At 43.4% G+C, this 18,461-nt stretch overlaps 2 protein-coding genes across 2 annotated transcripts; both read left to right on the top strand.

Annotated features, from left to right (window-relative positions):
* The first annotated feature begins 6,462 nt into the window (after positions 1 to 6,462).
* Positions 6,463 to 9,805, top strand: HOXC9 (homeobox C9). The gene is made up of 2 exons (XM_074979841.1): positions 6,463 to 7,034; positions 8,778 to 9,805. Exons 1-2 carry the CDS (start codon positions 6,497 to 6,499, stop codon positions 9,020 to 9,022), a joined length of 783 nt encoding a protein of 260 aa, XP_074835942.1. The 5' UTR covers positions 6,463 to 6,496; the 3' UTR covers positions 9,023 to 9,805.
* A 5,185-nt stretch (positions 9,806 to 14,990) lies between these two features.
* HOXC8 (homeobox C8) lies at positions 14,991 to 18,011 on the top strand. The gene is made up of 2 exons (XM_074979844.1): positions 14,991 to 15,816; positions 17,570 to 18,011. The coding sequence occupies exons 1-2, from the start codon at positions 15,381 to 15,383 to the stop codon at positions 17,860 to 17,862; spliced, it is 729 nt and encodes a 242-aa protein (XP_074835945.1). The 5' UTR covers positions 14,991 to 15,380; the 3' UTR covers positions 17,863 to 18,011.
* The last annotated feature ends 450 nt before the right edge of the window (positions 18,012 to 18,461 follow it).

Raw genomic sequence — 18,461 nt, 5'->3', positions numbered from 1 at the left:
CTTTCCTCTAACAGCATGCCTACGAAAATATATCTGTTCGGTAGATATTAAGATTGATTTTATACCAAAGGTTCCATCCCTGTAGAGAGATGGAAGGGAAACGTTAATCTATGTTGAGCAACCCAACTCCAGAAATGCAATAAAAGTTAAAACCTCCCCTACTGGGTTTTTAATTATGATATTAGATCAGAAGGCGTGAGAAGGGAAATTTATTGGCTTTAACAATTTTGTGTAAAATTTTCCTGTTTTCTATGTAAAAAACATGGGTAGTCAAACAGACGCCACGCTGTTCGCGTTCATCTCACTTCATATCATGTTGTTTGCTTTGTAATTCAATATGCACCCGCTTTCTGATGCTGCTGTTCTCAGGGTAAAATATTAGCAATATTGCTATATGGTAGAGGATGTCATTTTTCTTGCCTATGTTCGCATAACGCTCTCTCCCTCAGCAGGTGTTATTTTGCAACCTGGAGGCTTTGTCTGTGGGTCTACGGGTCCCTTTGCATTGTGTTCATTGCTGCCTCTGGTGATTTTGTGGCGCTTTAAGAAAATACCTTCTGGGGAAGAAAAATAGGGTTAGAAGTTAGTAGGAGATTGTGAATTCGTAACAGGGAAGCTAAGGTTTGCTTATAGGCGCCTCCATTTTGTTGCTGTTCTCAGAAAAGCAGCTATATACGTATGGAATCTATCTATCTATCTAGATGTATATATTCCTCCTTCTTTCATTCGTCTCTCCTAAGCTTGAGGGTTTTGCTTCCAGGAAGATGCGGGGCTGCGATAGGTTTGGAAAATCCACCGGCGTGGGTATGCGGAATTTTCTAACCACTCTCAAATCCTTCTCCTAAAGGCTGTTAGAGGTGTCTTGGGGCGTCTCTCCGAGCCGCCGTGGTGTTTGGCCCCCCGCTCGTGGGGTGTGCAGACCGTCCTGGGGAGCCACTCACAGAGTCAAATCAAAGCTTTGGGTGTGGGAGGGGGAGAGGTGGGGTGTTTCATTTGTTTAGCAAGAAAGTTCACTCTGATGTCGACCAAGGCAGGTTAAGCAGTAGGTTGGTCTGCCCCAGGCAGGTATCATTAAACAAGGCCCAGAGCTCGTGAGGTTTATACTCAGATGCAAGCCATCGCCTTAAGCTGAAACGCCCTCTTTTTTTAATAAAGAAAGCCAAGTTATTTGTCCTCTTGGGGTGCATGCTTGTCTCATAACACCTTGGATTATCCTTCCTTCTCGCCGGAGTGCAACCGGGCAGCCTGAACCGTAGAATCTGCAGACAAAAAAGTTGCTGCTTGGAACTATAGTTATTTATGCTAATTACAGGGTGTCTGACAGAAATGTAATAAATGTACAGGGAGCCGTATAGAAATATGTTTCTTCAGGCAGTGTACAGTTCTACTCTTTGGGTTCAGGCTTGTTTTCCTGCTGTTCTTTTAATTTGCTTCTTTGGAAAATGTCTCTCTTCCCCCCCACCCCTTTGTTGACCTGTACTTCATATCGCACACCCTAAACCAAGATAGCTTAAGATGCCTGGGAGATTAACACTTCGTGTAATTTAAAGATTTTCCCCCCACTTTCCCGTGCTTTAGACAAGCTTCCATCTGGGAACGTCTGTAATGGGATTTGTTTAGTGGAAACCCGACATTTTTGGAAAGCCACCATAACATAGTTAAATAAATGGGTCCCGGGCTTTAATGGCACTTCGGAATTTATTGTCGCTGACACTAAGGAGTCTGGAATCCAAAGTTATAACGTCCAGCAAAATTCTTAGCAACAAAACGAGGTGTGAGTAGCCCTTAAACAGGTACAAAAACAACCCAAAACCTCCTCTACAGTAAACTTTAAATTGAACATTCAATTTCTTTACCTGTTCCCTGGTCCTCCCTTCCTTGGGGTGAGGGGAGGAGCATACACTTAAATATTATGTCCATAGAAAGGCACTTTGAGGCCATTCTTGTCAATAATCTGTTGTGTTAAAGATACTTCCCGTCCACCAGCTTTAACCCACCCCCCCGAAGAAATATGATATGAAAGTAGCCAAAGAAATTTGGAAAACAAAACAGCCGCCGGCTGCATCGCTGTGTACTACTTTGCTGAAAGTGGCCTTTCCTTTCCCCTGACTGATTTTAAAAAGGTAAAGAACATGACAAATAAAAGCCACGTAGGCGAGCAGGAGATTTTTTTCCCTCCTGGCCTCAGACTGTCTGCTCTACATTCATGCAGTCCAACGCATTGTGTACTTCCTTTTTTCTTCATAAGAGACAAGGGGAGGCTGGGTAAGCACAAAAGAAAGAAAAATTGGGGAACGGCAGAGAAGGGGCGGAAAGGAGGAAGGATAAGGAAAATATAACAAGTGAAAGCGATGCGACGCGGGGGTGAACTTTCCGCTGGGTAGGGATTAAAATATTCCTCGCTCGGGTGTTACCTCGGTGCTGTCTTTGCGGTTGGTTTCGTTTTCTTTACGAAGAGATAAGAACACAGCACCGGACGCGGGTGCTGGGATGCGCCGTGTGTGCCTGCGTTTGTGTTGTGTGTACTTGTGCGGCTGTGTGTGCGCCCAGGGGGGCTGAGGAAAAGAACGGGGGGAAAATAGATTTTTAATCCGAACTTGACAGTGTTAATGGAACCAAGTGGAAGCGAGGAATGCGTTTTTGGAGTCGCTCTGTTTGTCTGCCTGTCAAGGGTGGGGTGGTCTCTGCTAATCCCCAGGCCCTCGCTGGAGTTTAGCGATCCAACTCCCGCCTTCAATGTCTCCCTCGGGCAGCCGGTAGCCCACAGAGAGTTGCAAGTGCTTATCTATAAAGAGCACCGCTCTCTTCTCCTCCCCAGCTTCAGGGTGCAAATCCGGGCAGCTGCCCTCGAGCTCCTGGGTGGAGAACTACCGAGGGTTCTGCAGGCCTTGAATTGCAACCAGGGGGTGGTGGGATTTGTGCGTTTATTTATTTATTTCTAGTGGCTGGGGCGGGGGAGGGTTCCAAAGTAGCCTTCAAGGCAGCTGGTTTGTAAAGTTATTGACAAATAAATGCTTGGTCACTGAGCTGCAACGCCAGGGTCCGGGGCTTTTTGTATCTCCTCTTTGAAATCTGGGAAAGATTATCAAAGCAAACGGGCAAGACAGAATAAAGATCAGTAGTTATGTGCAAGCAAACCAGAGGAGGCATGGAGCTCTGCAAACTGCACACACACACACGCGCGCGCACACACGCACACACACACACACACACACCACGGGACCAAAGCGAATGGAAATAATTTCGCTCCCAAAGGTGTCAAAACTAAATGTGTCAGGTCAGTGATCAATCAAATAAACAATGGCGTGCGCTGTCTTTAACGTCACAAATACACATCTCTTTTGGGGCTATTTCCCCCCAAATTTCGTATTGTTGGTCTTTTCCAGTGATGGTTTCGTGAAAGGCAAAGAAGTTTTTGCTTTCAGGCTCAGAGGGGATGGAGATTAGACAGCCTGCATGAGAGATGATAGTCCAACATCATTTCCCATTGAACAAATAGCGAGGCACTTCTGGAAACAGAATCACATCTCCTCTGAGCGTGTCCAGAAACTTCACCAATGCTGCAAGACAGCCATGCGGGTATTGATTGTGTAGCAAAAGGGTGTTTTAATGGTAGTGTTCACCTCCGGTTGGAAGCCTTGAAAGAAATCTCTTTCAACCTATGAGCTTCTCTGCCCTGCTTTGAGACTCGATTTTATTCATGAAACCTTTCGCTTATCTACCTAACCCAGACAGAAACATCAGTGAGCAATGTTTGACTTCGCTGCAGAGTTAGGTTCTGCAATTACACAGCTAAGTGTTCTGATAATATTAGGCTAAGCCATGTTTTTACTCTACTGTAAGATGAGCTGTCTCTGTTTTGAACCGGGGAATTTCTCAAAGCATTCTTCTCCTTGAATGAAATGAGCTGGAGTTGCAAATGTTATGATTCCCTTTAAAAAACAAAACAAAACCTGTTCGGCCCTATGGAGAGATAACAATTCTGTTGGATGGAGGTTCCCCTGTACATAAAAGAAATCTTCTCCAGCAATGTTTTCCTTTGTGTCACACCAAAAATGCACCCTTCACAACTACATTGGAGACCTTCTCTGCTTGTGTTAAGGTTCCAGGAGCTGCTTTTATTTATTTAAGACTCCGCGTTTTTATAAGCCTGCTCGTTATGTATTTCATATCTTGTCTATTCTGTCATTTTTTCCTATTTTTTCCTCCACCAATCCTCTTTGCACTCTCGCCTCTTCTCTGTCTATCCCTCTGTACACTCACACATCTCTCTCTGTTTCATTCTGTATATATGTCCAGAGACACCCATTCTTTTGTAAGGCTCCATTTACAATAATTCATCCATGTACCAAAGACAAGATTCTTTTACACCTCCACGTTTTTCCCTCACAGCATATTAGCCGTCTTACGTGGAGAGTATTTAACCAAAAGGGACCTAGAGAAAGAATGATGAGTATAATTTTTTCCCTCGTGAGCATAAAAACAGCCGTCACTAGAGACTTTTGATTGACAAATAAATTGAACTCAATAGAGGCCAAAGGGGACGTTGGACTCCTGTAGGAATATCCCTCTTTAAGGGCTCACATAAAACACAGGGTTAGCAACGGAATGGGAATAAATTCTTGGAATGAACGAGATGATGTCTCCAGATTTCCCAGCCTCTGTCCGAATCTGGATTTTCACCCCCACAAAGCGAGGTCTACTTCTATTGAAAGCGGTGCCCTGTCAGAATTAAATACATTTCCACCACAAACTAGGACAGACCTGTGGCTGTTTCTTGGGAACTTTGGAAAGAAGGTGCAGGCGTGATCTTTTCTGAGGCTGTAACTTTCTAGGCGCTGGGAGCTTTTTCTTTTAAGCAGCGTGGTGTATTAACTCATATTTATGCCCGTATCTGCTTTTTTCTCCATGCTCGAATTTCCTATGGAACAAAGTAGGGGAAAAAAGCATTCAAGTCATGTGTGTTCAGGGGACTTGCAGACACTGTCCATAGTGTATGTCACTGGGGCTGCACCACTAACGGGCTCATGCCCTTCTCTGTCTCTTTCTCTCTCTCTCTCTCTCGCCTTGTCTATCTGGCTCGCTCTGCAAGAAACCATCATCACCATCGCAGGTTCCACTTTTCTTGCTCTTGCAAAATGTTGAGCCTTCATCCCACTCCAGTTGCAATGAAATTCCAAGTGATCATATGTCCTGCCAGCCCTAGATAATCCACATATTCCCCCCCCCCGCCTTTTTTAAAAGAAGAATAAATAAGTGGTGTTGCTGTGTAGGTTTATTCTTTTCCCCATCTTCCAGGGAAATCCACTAACTCCATTCTTTCCGAATCCAATGGGCGTGATCTATTTACCTACCTGCCTTTCTCTGCAAAAGAAAGGTTAATTTCTTTCAAAACACAACCCCAAGGTTAGGAATGAAAGGCCAAAAAATAAAATACAATACAATAGAATCCCCAGAACCAGAACCCAAACTACTTCAATCAATTTGGCAAAAAAAGTTCCCAGGCATTAAAATAATAATAATAGGAAGTGTCAAGTGTACATGCTTGCTTGTTGTAAAATATTCAGGTTTTTCCAGTCTCAGATTTTTCTGTTAGCTGAAACTCACTCGTACAGTTTTATTTAATGAAAGACACGTTTATGAACAATCAAATGATCCTCGTAAAATTTTTATTGAAGGACATAAAAACATCCACGGCTACTAGTCGAATAATTCAGATAGAGTCTGCAAAAGCCATCTTTTTTCTTTTTTGGGGGGTGGGGGGGTGGGAAGGGAGGTGGTTATTTTCCACTCATGTTGTACAAGGTTACCTTTGCCTTTCCAGAAGATAGTTATTAAAAAAAATAGATTTGCATGTGACCAACAGATTTCTTGCTCCTAAGCAGGGGTGATGAATATACTTCGCTGTAGCAGATGACAAAAAAGTCCATTTCATTTTAGGCGAAAGCAGCCTAAAACAAGATTCGTCCTCGGGTGGTGCTGAAATAGGAGGGCAGCCCAACTCTCTTACACTTTGATCCCAGCCCTTTTTAGTGATATTCAATTTAATGTATCCATTATAGAATACAAGCTGCAGAAGCAAAGGACAGACAGAGACAAATTACGTCAAGAAATAGTTCCTGAGGTACCTTACACACGTACCTTATAAGCTGCCTAGCAGGACAGCTCTTTAAGGCAGGCACTGCGGGAGAGCCCCCTTTGGTTAATGAAATGCAAGAGGAATTGCTTCTAATATCTGCATTATTTCGAGAGGTTTATGAAAAGCCAGGTCGCCTCGTCTCTATTACCGAAAAAAAAAAAAAAAAAAAAAAAAAAAAGACCTGCGGAGTGATCCACACTGTATTTTTGGGTAAATACAATCACGTGAGAGCCGCGAGCCAATAGCACACTGGGAAAGGCTGAAAAAATAATTACCTGCCCTGATTGTTCTATGAGAAGATAAAAAGTACACATACAGTTCATACAATAATCTTATGAATGTAAAAGAGGGGGGAACATGTCGGCTTCTGGTCCCATAAGCAACTATTATGTAGATTCCTTGATAAGTCATGAGAATGAAGAGCTCTTGGCGTCAAGGTTCCCAGCCACTGGCTCTCACCCTGCAGCCGCTAGACCTTCGGGATTAGTACCGGACTGTGCAGACTTTCCATCCTGCAGTTTTGCCCCTAAACCGGCCGTTTTTACTACTTCATGGGCTCCAGTGCATTCTCAGTCTTCTGTGGTTTACCATCCGTATACGCACCAGCCTCACATTGGGGCTGACACCAGGTATATGCGCTCTTGGTTGGAACCCATCTCAGGCGCTGTGTCCTTCCCTGGCTTCCCACCCAGCAGCAGGCATTACGGGCTGAAGCCGGACGCTTTCCCCGGCCGAAGGGCGGAATGTGGCCCGGTGGACGGGCGTAGTTATCCGGATTACATGTACGGATCCCCGGGTGATCTCAGAGACCGACCTCCGCAGACTATACCCTCTCCGGAATCGGAGGCAGTCGCTTCGGGCAAACACAAAGAAGAAAAGAACGAATTAGACCCTAGTAAGTTGAAGTCATTCTTGTTTACAACCGGGGAGGCATTACGACCCTCTCGTACAGTAGTCAATAAAATGAAATTACCTTAGAGGGCCCTGTCCTAAAACTCCAGATATGCAGGAAGACCCGGGTTTAAAAACCCTGCTCGTCTAACCTCAGGACAAAATAGTTTCATTTTCATTGCATTGCAAAAGGGGGTGGGGGGATGGAATCTAGTGGTTCGGTAAAATTGCCCGAACCCAGCCTTTTTGCACCCAAACTCCTGCCTCTCAGATATCAAGAGGAGTCCCCTCTAAATGAGAATTATTTCAGCGAGATGGAGAGGTGGTGGTGGTGGTGGTGGTGGTGGTGGGTGGGGGGGAAATGTCCAGGGATAAATAGAGAGAGGCATCTCCGTGACTTTAAAAATACTCAGTAGTGGAAATATTCATAAAATACTCCAAACACGTGGGAAGACAGGAAAAGGTAGTTTCCCTGGACGGAGTGCTAAGCAGAGGGTAATATTTGGACGAAGAACGTTATAAAGGGTCTAGGGGGGTAGATAAGGGCGAAATGCAGCCGTAAGCAAGGTATTGGGCCGAACATTTGGGGAGGAAAAAAGCTCTGTCTTCTTTAGTCCAAGTGGGAAGGGAAAAAAAAAAACCACTTGAGCAATGCAGGGGATCTGATGCGCCAGACGCCCCTTGCACCCTGGCAAATGTAATCGCTCTTTTTCCACTCCAAATTGTTCATCCCAGAATGAACATGTGCCTCTGTAAGGCAATGAGTGGCTTCTGACAGTGCCCGGAGTCCAGCAAGGCAACTCACCGGGCGCCAAAGAAAGTGTAATTCCAAATCGGGTGGAACTAGAATAAACGTCCACTTATGTATGTGGGAGTGTGTATGCATGTACCCACACGTACACACGCGCACACACAAGCACGCCATGTGTTTATTAAGCTTCCTGGCCTAGCAATCTGATGAAATGGGGATGTATAAATTGTGAATTGTGAGTCTGAGTGTGTCGGTGTGTCCCCATATGTACCTCTAGATGTGTGCACACACAGCGTTAGTATCCCTGCATGATTCTATCCAGTAGGTCTGTGATAAAATAAGTAGTAGGATCAAGGGAAACATTCTCCTTTGCTAGCAAAGGGCTCTTTAAAAAGCCCAAAGTTGGCTCAAGGAGATGATTCTAAAGATAAAAGAGCGTGATTTTTTTCCTTTTTCGTTCTGACAAAGTGAGACTGGGGTAGCAGACAGGAAAGTCTTTTAGGCTCAAAGAGAGGATTTTTGAGCCAATAGATTTATTCTGTGGCATCCTCTATATATTAAAAAAAATCAAATCAAATCAAATCAAATAAGCTAGTCATTCCAGGACTGGTATGGTTCTGGAGAAGGTATTGGAGAGCAGAGGTTGTAAAGAGAGTTTATAGGCCTATAAAATGGTGGGAATTTTTACTTTTTATGACTATGTTCTTAGATTACTCCTGCTAGGGGATGATTATTATTTTAAACCCATTGCTAGGGTTTTATTTACTGAAACTTTTTATCTGAGAGCACGAGTAAAAGGAAAGGAAATGCCCCCCTCCCCAAAATAAACACATTAATGCCTTCCGAGGGTTTCTTTAAAATATTTACCTGCTATTTCCTAATGAACCAAGTTTATTCTAGAAAAAAAAATCTCTGGGTGTGAGGAAGCCAGCTGTTGAAATCGATGATTTTATTTTATTTTATTTTATTTTATTTTTTTTAAATAATTTCCCCCAGGCAATCCGGTCGCAAATTGGATTCACGCCCGGTCTACAAGGAAGAAAAGATGCCCTTATACAAAATATCAGACCCTGGAACTGGAAAAAGAGTTTTTATTCAATATGTACCTCACACGGGACCGGAGGTACGAAGTGGCCAGAGTTCTTAATCTCACTGAACGCCAAGTCAAAATCTGGTTTCAGAACAGGCGGATGAAAATGAAGAAAATGAATAAAGAAAAAACCGATAAGGAGCAGCAATGAAGTTGTCAAAGTCGAATCAATGCAAGAGAAGCGAGGGGAGGGGAGGGAGGCCAGGAAAGCCGTTGGGTTTGGTTCGAAATGTTTCTGACTTTGAATGTGCTAATCGGTGTTTAGAATTAGTTCAACACAGCCAAGCTTGTGGGGACACCGGGCTTTTCGAAAAACGCAACTAAAATAAAAAAGATTTGGGGTCCTTTTTGGAAAACAAAACAAAACAAACAAAAAAGAGAGAGAGAAAAGTACTTGAATTTTTTTTTATTTTTTTTTTTAGTATTTTATTTCATAAGTTAAACTTCTCTGGTGTTTTATTTTTTTAATTTCATGACTTTGTGAGTGCATATTTTGTACAACAGGAGGAACAAAGCTCAGAAATGTTCTGTCATAGTGTTGGTCTGGTGTACTTATTTGTGTATTTTTATTCCTGTCTCTCAGACCTGTTCTGTAATATTGTTATGTTCCCTATAGTACAACAGCTCTATGTAAATATATACTTAACGTTACACACACACACACACACACACCCAAAAAAAAAAGGAAAAAAAAAAAAACCTTTCCATGCAGGTGTCTTTTATTTCAACTCCATCTCAGAAACAGCTCAGCGTTTATTTGGCTAAGGGTCCCACCTGCCTTACCCCAGTGGCTAAATCGCTGGTTTAAAAAAAAAAAAACCCACCCAGAAAAAAAAACAAACAAACAACCCATCCCTGAGCCATATTGCAGGCTCTGGAGATGGGATTGGAAATCCACCTTATTACAGGAAGCGAAGGCAGATGAGTGAGTAGAGAAAAGACGCGGCTTCCGCTCACAACATTTTGTATTTAATAGTACAATCATAAAAAGCGTTTAGGTAAGGGTTATACGTGCCGTAAATTTTTCGCTGGGGATAATTGTGGTAATTTATAGCCGCGGGCAATCGAAGTATATGTAAAAGATTAAATATCTACGCCGGGAAAGCGCGTTGGCGGGGCCGCGTCTGTTTGACACCCGCCTGGATGGCAACTTTCCTGCAATATGAAGGAGGTGCCAGGATAGTAGGTTTCTGTAGCTCGGAGGAGGTAAGGTTGCCAAGTCAAAAATAATCGGGGAGGGAGGAGAATATACTGAAAAATCGGTGCTTAAAATAGGGGGGTGGGTGTTGGAGGGGAGAATTTCTCGGTCTAAATAAAATAGGTTATGTCCCCCCCCCACCCCAGAGGGCTGGAGAGTTTTGCGGGGGGCACTCAGCTGGACCCCTTTCCGCCGGGTAGCGAGGTTCTGTCCTTGGCGCGGTCCCTGGCCATTTCGGTGGCGCAGAGGGGGCTCGCCCAGGCTGTCACCGGACATTTTTAGCGGGCGGGAGCGAGGGATGGATGCTCAGCGGCTGCAAGAGACGAGAGACAAGAAGAGCGGGGGACTGGGGGGGGGAGAAGAACAATGCTCAGCGAGGGAGGGGGTGTAACCCACCCCCACACTTCTCCTAGGTGGCTGTCTTTAATGACACCCGGCGAGCAGAAGCAGAGCGGGGTAGCAGGGTGGGTTGGTTCGCCTTCTGAGCGTGCCCCGAAATCAGATCTCTGGAATCCAGTCCCCGCCGACCTCAGACAACATGGCCCTTTGAATAGTCCTTCCCCGAAGTTTTGTCCCCCTCCCCTTTACTGAGTTGGACTCTCGCTTTGGAGGCGTCCTGGCTGGTTTTTAAGGGCGGCGGAGGGACGGATCCCGGGGTAGCTCAGCTGGAGCAATGCACAAGCGAAAAGCGGAGTTCATTCAAAGCCCAAGGCCGCTGCTCCTTCTGGCTGGGGCGTCTTCTGGAGTCCGCAGTCATGAGCAGGTTAAAAGGCGCTGGGGCACCGCCACCAAGGAAGGGACACCCTCCCCCAAATCAGCCTCCCGCCCCCGAACAAAACAGACCCCAGCCGTCCCAAACCCGAAAGGGTCTTGTATTTCCCCCACTCCCTCCAGCCGTCCTCCTCCGGTTTTAACTCTGCCCGCCAGAACTCGACAAAAATAAGCCATCAGGTTTCCAAACGGCTTGGCCACCTCGGATGGGCAAAAGAAGAAAATCCCCCCCTTTTACTAGGAATGCTTCCACTTCTGGGGTGGGACTTTTCAGGTCTTGCAACTCTTTCATGCGCCTGGAAAAGAACTGCTCCATAAGCCTCAGTCACCCGGCCCTCAGCTCCAAAGAGGACCTCTCTCCCCTTCCCCATCCTGCAGTCTTTACTCCGGCAAAAACCCCACTGGGCACGTGGAGGGGTTTCTTTTGTTGGTGGTGGGCTGTTTTGTTTTAAACCCTGCTGCAGTTGCAGTTCATGTGCAAGGCTCTTAGCTGGCCCATAATTTTAAGTGTCATTTGTCCGCTGGGCGATAGCGGAGGCTAACTGAGCCGGCATTGAATTGCCCTGCAGTTGGGAAGCCTTAGTCTTTCGATAAGAGGGGGGGAAAAGAAAGAAAAGATACAACGCGATTTAAAAGAGAGAGAGACGGTGAGAGGCACATTTTCAAAACCTTGCGGTGAGTATGGCTCTTCACGACGGTAACAATAATCCTCAAAGGGAAGATATTCCTTGGGCATATGGTTTGCATCTCTGTGTATATATTTTCCTGCTCCCTTTAAAAAAAAAGGCCCTTTTGTAACGCACACAAAAAAGACAGGATACTACCGCTTTGAAAGCTGACCATAGGTACATTTCCGCAGGAGGGGGGGTGTGTGGAAAAAGCCCATTTTACAACTCTGTTTGTCTCCCTGCTCTGTGTGCTGAATGGAAGTGAACAAAACAGGACCACGGAACTGGCTAGACGTCTGGGTTTAATTGTTTTATGGTTTAACGAAGGTGGGTGCTTTTCTCTTTGAAACCGGGTTATTGGAATGTTTTGTCTACAAACTACAAACAACAGACCCCCTTGGCTCAGGGAGGGAAAACGCCACCCTAAATTAAAACTGAGAAAAGCCCTGGAGTTTGGAGGCGAGATGGTGCGCCTCTGTGTTTGTCGGGGTGTATACGCAGGATGGGGTGGGGGATTAATTGGGCTCCCGAACAGAAAAAGAAGACACCGAAATAATGGGTGCAAACGTATTACCCTTAGGATTATGAAGAAACAATCGCTTATCTCAGCATATTTCTAAGGCCTCGGCTCAAGAGATAGCTGGTAAAGCAGTAATCCGTGGAATTACTAGAAAACGCCCGGTGCCCACAGCCACGTCAGAATTTAGTCAATCATACAGTTTTCTTTAGCTTTTAGATTTTATCTGCTGTTGATGCTGAAGAAACGGTTCCTTCTCCTTTTTGACAAAGGGGATCTCTCTCTTTCTCTCGCTCTATGTATAACGTGGGAACGCAAGATGGCGCTATTGTTCAATATTAGAAGTCGTTTGGCCCATTAACTTACAAGGCATCCTCCGGCACCTTTAGGCCTCTAAAAAGGTTATAAGAAAAACAAATCAAAACAAATATGTATAAATTCCCTCACTTATGACTTATACATTAGCTTAAAACGTGAATCGGAAAAGCAAACACATTAGCAACTGTTAAGGTGGTAGCACAGCTGATTGGAGGTAAAAGTGTCAATAAAAAGACCCTCTCTCTCTCTCTCTCGCTGTTTGCCTATTTTTTTAACAAAAATCGTTCGTTCTATCAGATGAGACACAGAACCACCCTCCAGTCCAAATATATAAAAGGCTTGCGGATAAAGCTGTTTTGTTGAAGGCTTTTTCTTTACTAGAGCCAGCACAAGTAACACCTTTTCTTGAACACGTTTATGGGGGGTGGAGGGAAGACAAAAAACCAGTTCCCGAAATTACAGACATTTTTGGTAGCAAGATCAGAAAATTAAAAATAACTCGGTCCCAGGACCCAGAGAATGAAAAGTCTAATCTTACAGACAGACAAACCTCTACAGCTGCATTCTGCAGCCTGCGCCGAGCCACACACAAGCAAACAAAAAAATGTAGACAAAGAACAGCACTTTCCGTGGATCGTAAATGTCAAGATATTTTTAAGCAGATCAGAGAGTTGCACATAACTGATTTAACCAGGGTGCTTTTTCCATAGGTCTTAAAGGTAAACATTTATTTTTAAGCCCGCATAGTTCTCGACAAATAGTCCGCATTATTCTGTGTATATTTGGGGTAGGACACGAATCCATACTCGGTTTAAAATGCAGCAAACACTTCGGGCGCATAAATTAATTTCACAAAGAGAGATCTGCTTTCTCTAGCATTAAATACCAATCGGCTGCCGCGTACAGAATGTTCGGTTACCGGGAATTTAAAGGGGGAATTACTTGATCATATCACTGTAAAATGGTCAGAGTGACTGTTAGCTGCTAATTAAGGCGTTTATATCCCCAGGTGCTTATTTACCCCCTTTAAATTGTTTTTAGGGGATTAATGAGACATAACGTTTGCCCATGTAAAAATCGACACGCTAATTCTACCGTGTTTGTCATTATTTTTAATTTGGGGTCATATTTGTTCACCTTACGTGTATCTTTTCATTTCAGTAATAACCTGTGACATGAGGGGAAAATTGCTCTCCGCTTCCATATGTACGAGTGTAAAATAATAATAATAATAATAATAATAATAATAATAATAATAATAATAATCCAATTTGTGAGTCTTATTGAAACAGGAAATACAGCCCTTTGCGTTATTTGAGGACTCCGCATGCTCGGGTTTTCTCTTTCCTGTAAAGAGGTGTATTTTAAAAAATAATACACCTAAATTACAGTCTCGCTAGCTATTTTAACTGAGCCCTCCCACTAAAATCAAGAATGGGAGCCCTGGCGTTATCTCCCTAAGTCGGGGTGAAAATGCATTTCACTCTTGCACACTTCAAAGCAGTTGGCATTTCTCAGGGCATTTCTGAAATTAATTAACTTGCATTTTCAGAAGCACTATAGAAGGGGGAGGATTTTGAAGCGATCGCTGGAAATATTGGAAGGGAACACGCTGATCCTTAGTATCACTTCAGAATTTATAGACGTGACTTGGATTTTTCCGTGTTTACATTCATTTATTTCGCCATTCTCATTAATTAAATACATACATTCGCAATCTTTTCCCACCCCAGTCCAATTTTTAAGAGAAACCCTGCCGCCTTCTGCTATATTGAAAGGTCTGCCTGCCTTAATGCTGTCATAAAATGAAGCCTCTAAAGTGAAAGGTTTCAATGAATGGTCGTTCCTGGGGAAGAGAAACTGGAGGGGGAAAATAGGTACATTCGGAGACTCTGCACAATTCAAAGATGGGAACAGCTGCCTGGGACTGAGAAACAAGTCTATTTTGAAAGACAACCCACCACACCGACACGCACACGCCAGAGTTCCTACTTCCTCATTTCCCTCTCTTCCAAAGTAGCTTTCTTTAAAAACAAAAATACATTGCTGAGTATGCTGCCTCCAAATGAGGCTTTCCTGTTCTTTTCAGCGACGTGTTTTCAATTGGTGGTCCAAAAGTGGCGGGGGGGGGCACAGACTATTTATTTATTTATTTAAAAATAGGACAACAATAACCCACCCATCAAAGCCATAGTCCCCTACGGGGCAGCTGCTCTTCCCCCCCCCCCCCCCGTTCTGTTTGTTTGTTTGTGTTCGGTTTTCTCAAGGACAACCACCACCAGCAAAAATACGCACGATTTAAATAGGGTGCCCACTCCTACCACCCTCCCCACCCCCATCCTCAGTGTCAGAAGAGAAGAGGAGAAAACCTTCCTCTAGATGCGTAACCCACTGGCTTCCTGTTTGGCTCGAGCCCCCAACAAAACACGGCCACGAAAATAATATTTCTATTGACACCGAACGGGGCTGGCTGGCGTTCCTTTTACCTGTTGAGGTTACCTAAATTGACCTCGCGGCGCATGTATTTGCTGAGATCTGTGAAGAGGCTCGCCTGCAAAAAGCACCTAAGGATATTAATGCGCACCTTTCATAACCTTCCTTCATTCATTAGGTATGTTTGTCCCCCCTTCCCTGCTGAAGTCTGGTTTTTCCACGTACCCTGCACCCCCTTCGAGACCCCCCAAATCCTTGTCGTTTTCTTTCTAGCCTGTCTTGGTGGGGAAGACTGATGAGTACAAATCGCGTGTGAAAGCGCCACACCATCGGGATTTTGAGGAATTTGCCTATGGTGTTAAAGGGAAGGAGCAACTTACAGACAAACTGAGAGAGAGAGAGCTCTACCTACCGACAGATACAAGAGAAGTCAAGAGCACTAAGAGGCGTAAAGCAGCCGTATATACACCCAGGCACTATGAAACGTCTTTGAGAGCTCATTAAAAAAAAAAAAAAGCCACTAAAATCAGGACTTTATACAGTCCCAGGGAGAGCCTAGCAGTAATCTCCTAGAATTAAAGACTTTTTTTTTCATGCGAAAGTCATGAGTTCCTACTTTGTAAACCCTCTTTTTTCCAAGTACAAAGGCGGTGAATCGCTGGAACCAACTTACTACGACTGCAGATTTCCACAAAGTGTAAGCAGGAGCCATGCTCTGGTTTATGGTCCGGGCGCTACGGCTCCCAGCTTCCAACACCCTTCCCACCACGTCCAAGAGTTTTTCCATCACGGAACCTCCAGCATCTCTAACTCTGGATACCAGCAAAACCCCTGCGCCTTGGCGTGTCACGGAGACGCATCTAAATTCTATGGATATGAAGCTCTACCAAGGCAATCTCTTTATGGTGCCCAGCAAGAGGCGACGGTTGTACAATATCCTGACTGTAAATCGTCTTCCAACAGTAACTCTAGCGAGGGACAAGGCCATTTAAATCAAAATTCGTCTCCCAGTCTCATGTTCCCATGGATGAGACCACACGGTTAGGACATTTTTTTTTCTCTCCTCCTTTAACTGTTTTTCATTGTTTTTATATATATTTATATTCATAGAGAGATATGAAAAATATAGACATAGCTATAAAGCAGGGGAGGAACGAGCAGTTTTGTAATAACATTTCTTCTTCCTAGGATGTCCTTTGCAATCCAACAAGCCAGCAGTTGCTAGAGAGAGGCAGCAAGGTGATCCTCGTGCACAGGGCTTAAATCACAATAAAGTAAAACTTGTTTTTTTATTGCTTGCCTTCAGGATAGGCAATAAGATACAGCTCCCACGAGGTTATTTGCATGTGGATAATACACAGCTCTCTAAAATGTCATATAGCCTTTCTTAACCGCTTGCAGACTTAGGCTAAAAGGTAGGCGCTTGTATAAGAGTATTATTCACACTTTATATATATGTGTGTAAATATGGTAGGTGATAGGTAGATCTAAATCTGTTGGTAGGTAGATAGGTAGATAGATAGATAGACAGACACCCTATTAAAAGAAAGTTTACCTTAAAGGAGACGTTAGTTGAGAGCTTTGAAATGGGATAGGGTGACGGAACATTCTACTGTCCTGGACAGGAAAAGATAAAGGGAGAAAGGAAAATGGACTGAAGAGAACTTTGTTTGAGGAAGTAAACTGTAACCATTCCTCGTTTGCACAGAATCCTGAATACTTCAAAGTACAAGTTTCTCTCTCCTAGCCTCAACGTTGCATATAATTCTCCTTAATGCAGAACATATGAAGGTTAGACTGCTGAGTGCTAATTTTAAAGGACAATCTAAGTAATAAAGTTCCCCTAGACCCCAGGAAGACCCACTTGGCTTTTAAATAATTTTAGGCTGTGGCCCAGAAAAGGCTTAAATTAGACATACAGTGGGAAAATGTTATTTATCTCAGCTTTGAGTCATAGGTAACCTTACGTATGTCAGAATTTCGAGCTATAAGAATAGCTTAGTAAACCCATGATTTTTTTTCTCACAAGTCAGTCATGGAAGAGGTAGTGGAAAGAACCAGATTCAGATACATAAGGCTTTGGTTTTTGTTTTTGTTTTCCTGTGGTTGCTATAAAATATTATTTGTGCAGCTGTTTTCAATACTATATATATATAATCTCCACACACATAGGTCCACATTACTATATGTGTATACACAGAGAGGGGAGGGGAGAGACAGAGAAAGATAACAAGATAACACAAACACACAAGGCAGAGGCAGCTAATCCAACAAAAGTGCAAATCCTCGAAGCTCAAAAATATCAGGAAACTGTGAATATATATTTTGTGGACTACCTTTGCAAAAAGAAAGCATTGTTAGACATCTTGCAGAAGAGCTGTGGGCTGGGGGAGGTTACATTAGTAATAAGATTTTTTAAAAAAACATTAATAGCTCATTTCATTTTCTTTAGCACCCCAGCTAAAATCCCTCAAACATTAAGAAGTTGGGAGGTTATATTTTACCTTTGCAAAGGGAAGCAAGCGATGGATATTTTGCAGAAGGAGGGGGTGGGTGTGGAAAGGAGCCTGATGAGGCTTATTATTATTATTGTTATTGTTATTGTTATTGTTATTATTATTATTATTATTATTATTAAAATACATAGTTTGTTTTATTTGGTTTAATAGCATGAGGGGCTGCAGGCAGAGAGAAAGGAAGACCCCCAGATTTTTCTAGGAAAGATCAGGCAAGGAGTTAAAAAAAAAAAGCACAAGGAGAGAGCTAACAAGTTATTTTGTTTGTGTTCTATAGCTCCCGGAAGGCGCAGTGGCAGGCAGACTTACAGCCGGTATCAGACCCTGGAGCTAGAAAAAGAGTTCCTCTTCAACCCTTATTTGACACGGAAGCGGCGGATTGAGGTCTCTCACGCCCTGGGACTAACGGAGAGACAAGTGAAGATATGGTTCCAGAACAGGAGAATGAAATGGAAAAAAGAAAACAACAAAGATAAGCTCCCGGGGGCCAGGGACGAAGAGAAACCCGAGGAAGAAGGGAATGAAGAAGAGGAAAAAGAAGAGGAGGAAAAAGAAGAAAGCAAGGACTGATTTCTCAGCTCCTTGAAGTCTCGTTTTATGGCAGATGATAAATCGAGATGTTTACGACGGTCATTTGCTTTTATAGAGTATAGAATGGAGAGCCTCACACAGCAGTAACTACCTGTCAAACAGTTGTAGCCTTTTTTATTGTCATAGAACTTCCCCTACTTTTTCTATGTGTGTGTGTGTGTATATATATATATATATATATATATATATATATATATATATATACACACACACACACACATACATACAGCTGTATATATATATATATATATATATATATATGTATGTATATGTATGTGTATATATATATATGTATGTGTGTGTATATGTATATATACACACACACACACACACACACACACACACATACACACCTATAGCTGCATTTTTGGTTTCATAAATATATAGGCTTTACTACAATTGGGGGGGGGGCAAAGAATCCAATCATTGAAGCAAATGCCACCTACCCATCTACCCTCAACCCACTCCTATCTATCTAGAGAGCGATATATAGATAGAGATAGAAATGTACGCATCTTATGTATTTGTTTTAGTAAGTTTGAATAGTATTTCTTCTCTCCCTTGGTATTCCCCATTCA

Source organism: Carettochelys insculpta, chromosome 29 (genome assembly GCF_033958435.1).
Source record: "Carettochelys insculpta isolate YL-2023 chromosome 29, ASM3395843v1, whole genome shotgun sequence".
Classification (NCBI taxonomy): Eukaryota; Metazoa; Chordata; order Testudines; family Carettochelyidae; genus Carettochelys; species Carettochelys insculpta.
This window is presented reverse-complemented; position numbering and strand designations above follow the sequence as displayed.